The 6,234-nt window shown below is 44.5% G+C and overlaps 1 protein-coding gene across 1 annotated transcript; it reads left to right on the top strand.

The window, feature by feature from the left end:
• The first annotated feature begins 3,388 nt into the window (after window positions 1-3,388).
• Window positions 3,389-4,585, top strand: LOC139450329 (uncharacterized). Its single transcript, XM_071232008.1, has 3 exons — window positions 3,389-3,423; window positions 3,758-4,145; window positions 4,316-4,585. The coding sequence occupies exons 1-3, from the start codon at window positions 3,389-3,391 to the stop codon at window positions 4,583-4,585; spliced, it is 693 nt and encodes a 230-aa protein (XP_071088109.1).
• Window positions 4,586-6,234: the final 1,649 nt, after the last annotated feature.

Below are 6,234 nucleotides of genomic sequence, written 5' to 3' on the forward strand. Positions count from 1 at the left end.
TTGCAATATGAGACACTGACTACAATGCATCAAAGTGAGGACTGGGTGGTTGCAATATGAGACACTGACTGAAATATATCGATCTGAGGACTGGGTGGTTGCAATATGAGACACTGACTACAATACATCAAACTGAGGACTGGATGGTTGCAATATGAGACACTGACTACAATTTATCAAACTGAGGACTGGGTGGTTGCAATATGAGGCACTTACTACAATATATCAAACTGTGGACTGGGTGGTTGCAATGTGAGACACTGACTACAATACATCAAACTGAGGACTGGGTGGTTGCAATATGAGGCACTTACTACGATATATCAAACTGACGACTGGGTGGTTGCAATATGAGACACTGACTACAATATATCAAACTGAGGACTGGGTGGGTGCAAAATGAGACACTGACTACAATATATCAAACTGAGGACTGGGTGGTTGCAATATAAGGCACTGACTACAATGCATCAAAGTGAGGACTGGGTGGTTGCAATATGAGACACTGACTACAATATATCAAACTGAGGACTGGGTGGTTGCAAAATGAGACACTGACTACAATATATCAAACTGAGGAAAAGATGTTTTCAGTAACAAACCTTGCTGATGTGACGTTTTGGGAATGGAAGTTATGATAAAAGGTACACGTTTGTTCTCCTTAAAAGTAAGTTCTTCTCTTTCTCTATTTATTTCTGTCACGGACATTGTAACTGACAAGAAGTAAAGATTCAGATCTATTCACAGCAGATACCGACTTGACCTTGTTGACAGTGATAAATCCGACACTCGACATAACCTTCTGGAATGATCGAGTATAGCAGAAGAACGTAAATCTTTAACACAGAGCTAAACTGGACTGCCTTTGTGAGTGAAGCAAGTGCACTTCACAACAGCAATTTGCCTTTTCGTAAACCAGGAATAGCTTCATAGAAGTTCTTGTGCTCGACAAATGGATGGCAAATGGATCAAGGGTGAATGGACAGATGGATGGAGGGAGGAAAAGAATTCCATGACGGATGTATTAAGGGGAATAGAAGAGATATCTGTACAACATAATATCTCAACATTAGACCGCCTCTGTGGTCTAGTAGACATAGTTTGCCTGGAGAGCAGAAGAAAGGTGGGTGGTGCGATCTCCTGGTCTTGTCAGGCCAGTTAAAAAATTACCCAGCCTGGCGCGCGGCATTTTAGGACAAAACAAGGACGGCTCAGAGTCAGTAAAATGTGACTGCTTGGGGTATTTATGTTTAACTAAGGTATGGTATCTCAATCGACTAGACATGAAACCAACATAAGTCGGGACAGTAAAAGCAGCAGTTCGAGTGCAATAATCGTGAACGCGACGCTAAACCCCATTTCACCTAACCGCACTTTTTATGTAAGCTGTGAGAATAAACAACTGATGATGATAATACTACTGATGATGATGATTGGGAAATTGGGTTATATGAAAAGTGAAAATCGAGTACTAGGTGTTGGACTACGTAGTTCAGTTATGCTACGACGTGTTAGTTTGGTGAATACCCTAAATGACGCAAGTCACGGTCCATGTGAAAACAACGAGCTGACTGACTGACTGACTGACTGACTGACTGACTGACTCGCTGACTGACTAACTGACTGACTGACTGACTCACTGACTCACTGACTCACTGACTGACTGACTCACTGACTCACTGACTGACTGGCTGGCTGACTGACTCACTGACTGACTGACTCGCTGACTGAACTGACTGACTGACTCACTGACTCATTGACTGACTGACTGACTGACTGACTCACTGACTCACTGACTCACTCTCTCACTCACTCTTTTAGCTTAAATAATAGGCAGTAACCCTGATTTCAAGGAAACATTACGTCTGAACAATTAAAGCAACTTTTGTTATTCTGATACAAACATGGCGCTGTGGAAATCAGGCAACACTCGACACACAGGCAAGGCACGAATTGCGCTTCCAATTTGAACAAAATCAGATTTGTTGAAAATATTCAGTGTTTTTTTTCTCAATGCAATCGCTATTCTCTGGAGAGTCGGTTTGTATTTGTCACACGGCCATTGTTTCAATAAGGCTGCCTCGCTCCCTGATTGATGTGATATTTGAAACCAGGAATAACGTTGAAAAGGAAGTTACAATTCGATTAAATCTCAGATGCTTTGCAGACTGCTCCAATTCAATGTCGGCCAGAAGCAATTCCATTTTAATCAAGATTATTACTGCAGGAATGAAAAAGACGAAACATTTATACGTAAACAATTGCCATTACAACTTACCTTTTAAATCTGGATAAAGAATGTGATGTGTTGAGTAAGATAAATGAAGCTTTGCGTAATATATTGTTGTACATTTACAGTAATGTTTTGGTCTTCTAACATACAGTTTGAAATTAAACTGTATGAAACAAGGTTTCCATTGTTTTTCAACTGTTGATATTTTTAGGAATTAAAAAAATTCTTTTTAAGTGAGAAACTAAAAACTACTTTGGACACGTTCTGTTTTTGCATCAGAGACAGAGTAGTCAGTGCTTCAAGACATTTAACATTTTTAGCGTCGGAGACAGAATAGTCAGTGCTTCAAGACATTTCACTTTTTTAGCGTCGGAGACAGAATAGTCACTGCTTCAAGACATTTCACTTTTTTAGCGTCGGCGACAGAATAATCACTGCTTCAAGACATTTCACTTTTTTAGCGTCGGAGACAGAGTAGTCAGTGCTTCAAGACATTTCACTTTTTTAGCGTCGGAGACAGAATAATAACTGCTTCAAGACATTTCACTTTTTTAGCGTCGGCGACAGAATAGTCACTGCTTCAAGACATTTCACTTTTTTAGCATCAGAGACAGAATGACAGTGCTTTAAGACATTTCACTTTTTTAGCGTCGGAGACAGAATAGTCAGTGCTTCAAGACATTTCACTTTTTTTAGCGTCGGAGACAGAATAGTCAGTGCTTCAAGACATTTCACTTTTTTAGCGTCGGCGACAGTATAATCACTGCTTCAAGAAATTTCACTTTTTTACTTTTGTAGCGTCGGCGACAGAATAATCACTGCTTCAAGACATTTCACTTTTTTCAGCGTCGGAGACAGAATAGTCACCGCTTCAAGAATTTTCACTTTTGTAGCGTCGGCGACAGAATAGTCACTGCTTCAAGACATTTCACTTTCTTAGCGTCGAAAACAGAATAGTCGGTGCTTCAAGACATTCCATTTCGGAGTTTTCGATATCGAGGGGGTATTACAAATATACCACACGTTTGCCTGCGGGACATTTGAATGCAACAAATATTGATTATATGATACGCGGGGGAGTAGAATGTTTTAACATTCAAGGTCTCAGTGAAGCTTTCAAAACGTTTACGGTCGTCATATGGAGGACATTTCCGCATGGTGTCCAGTGCAATTCCCGATTTTGACCTGTGGTATATGTTCCAGTGTTTTCTAGGTGAACGTGTTTGTGACGGGTGCCAACGGTGAGGCAGGATACGCTCACCATTTCGCGAATAACTGATCATCACAAGTGACGCAGAAGTCCAACGTCCATTACCACTCCCATCTCCAGCCCCAGCCCATGATCTCGCCCCAGCCCAATATCTAGTCCCAGCCCCAAATCTAGTCCCAGCTCAAGCCCCGGCCCCGGCCCCGGCCCAGGCCCCGGCCCAGCCCCGGCCCAGCCCCGGCCCAGCCCCGGCCCTAGCTCCAGTTCAGCCATAGCCCCAGCCCAAGCCAAAGCCCAATCTCCAGTTTCACCTCCAGTCCCAGCCCAAGCTCCAGCCCCAGCTCCAGCCCCAGCGTCAGCCCAAGCCCCAGCTCCAGCTCCAGCCGCAGCCCCAGTCCCAGTTGTACCCCAAATCCAAGCTCCCGGCCTAGCACCAGCCCCAGCACCAGCTCGGATCACAACCCCAGCCCAAGTCGCAGCCCCAGCCCTAGCTCCAGCCCCAACCCCATCCCAAGCTCGGGTACAAGCCCAGCCTCAGTCCCAGTCCCTGCTCCAGTCCCAGCCTCAGTCCCAGTCCCTGTCCAAGCTCCAGTCCTAGCCTCAGTCCCTCTCCCATCCCCTCTCCAAGCCCTAGTCCCAGCTCCAGTCCTAGCCTCAGTCCCCGCCCCATTTCCAGCTCCAGTCCGAGCAAAAGTCCCAGCTCAAGTCCCATCTCCAGCCCCAGCCTAAGTCCCACTCCCATCCACTCTCCAAGCCCCAGTCCCAGCCTCAGTACCAGCCTCACTCCAGCTCCAGCCCTAGCCTCAGTCCCAGTCCAAGTTCCAGCTCAGGTCCCAGACTCAGTCCCTGTACCCAAGCTCCAGTCCCAGGATTAGTCCCAGCCCAGCCTCAGTCCCAGTCCCGGTCCGAGCTCCAGTCCTAGCCCCAGTCCTAGCCCCAGTCCCAGTCCCACTCCCATACCCTCTCCAAGTCCGAGATCCAGCCTCAGTCCCCACCCCAGCTCCAGCTCCAGTCCCAGCCCAGCCCCACAGCAAGCCCCAGCTCAAGCCACCGCCCAGCTCCAGCTCAAGCCCCAGCCCAAGCCCCAGCTCCAGCCCCAGGTCCTGCCACCGCCCCAGCACCAGCTCCAGCACCAGCCCAAGTAGCAGCTTCAGCCTTTTATATTATCATTGGCACCCCAACACGTGACACTACTTGAAATACAAGACTAAGTATGCATCCAATGAAGATACCCTAACATTGCGTAATGGTAGCCACTGCTTTGATCAAGAGTGTTGAGATGCACAGAGTTCAGCCATGGCCCACCTTTTCGCGAACACCAGGTATCATCGCTATTTGATAGATGATCATGATATAGTCGGAACCATACAATCGAGATTTCTTATGAAACTGTAGAGGGTTTGTCGCTTTTATTTCCATACATCACACGGAACAGGAGATCGGTAAAATTATTTTGAGGCGTGATCTTACTTCAAAAACTGCTGTAAAATAAAACGTTCTTTATCATTTAGGGCCGTGTCTGACAAGTTTAATGAAACGTTGTTCCCGAAGAAAATCTGGGTAATGATAAAACGCACATCAGCAATTATGACAAACCGTAGTGCTGCTTGTGACTGGAATGTTCACTTTGAACAACTTTTCAAGGTCATGCACTCATGTCCTGAGGTAATCACATTTTATCATTAAGATAGAGATGTTTCATGTGAGGGTGTTAGTGCTGCTATCTCCCATATGCATAATGGGAAGGCGCCTGGATTAATTAAGCGGTTTCCAAATCGAGTTATTACGCTTCTATAAGTTTCAAGTAAAATATTTTCAAACGTTATATAAGACAGGTTGAACTCGTGGGCAGAACGTAATAGTTTTTAGTCCCCGAGCAGGCTGGGTTTCATAGGGGTACAGATACAGTTATTACTAAATATATCTAAATATCTCAGGGGCACGGGAGGCCCAGTCGTCTAAGGCGTAGTGATTCGCTGTGAAAGTTGTGTCCCTTGAACACGCCAGAAACCTATAATTATGGGTTCGAATTCCGGTTCACCCCAGGTTTCTAGGTTTGTCAACACCATACCCGTTCTCTTGGGTTTTACCGAAGTGGTCAACCTCTGAGGCCTGCATCACTTTGGGCTTTCCTCCCACATTAAGCTGACACGCCGTGATATAACTGGAATACTGATCAAAGCGGCGTTCCAACTCACTCTCTCACACTAAATATTAATAATATCTGAACAAGCACTAAAGGTTACTTATGTTGTAAAATCTAATCTATATACACATTTCTTACGTCAAAATATTACCTGATTTTATGCATGGAACAGAAATTTGGGGCTTTCACCCATCACCGACATGGCCGTGTCCATGACAATTCTTGTAAAGTGCTCCTTCATCTTGATAGGAGTGCACCAGATAATGTGGCTTGTGGCTCGTTGTGAGTTGCGCCGTTATACACTCAGAATAAACCAGATCAACCAATAGCTTATTGGTTATTAAATCAGGACGATAATGTTCTGACAAAGGTGTAAAATATCAATATATATGTGCTATGGCTGAAGTTGTCCGTGACTGTTGAGCACTCAAAATTAAATCTACATTATTTAGGTATGGATTTGGAGCAAATCAAGATATTGGATGTAGTAAAATCATCGTTTCTACTTCTGTTCAGAAATTTTTTTTTGCCAATGGCAACCAAACGTGCATTGAAATTCTTGCCCTGTTTTCAAAATTGGATTTGTACAGAAATATCAAAGTAAGGAACAATTTAGAAGAATATTTGAAAAGTATTAATAGATCAGTA

This window comes from Haliotis cracherodii, unplaced genomic scaffold (genome assembly GCF_022045235.1).
Source record: "Haliotis cracherodii isolate W230 unplaced genomic scaffold, xgHalCrac1.p SCAF_8, whole genome shotgun sequence".
NCBI lineage: Eukaryota > Metazoa > Mollusca > Gastropoda > Lepetellida > Haliotidae > Haliotis > Haliotis cracherodii.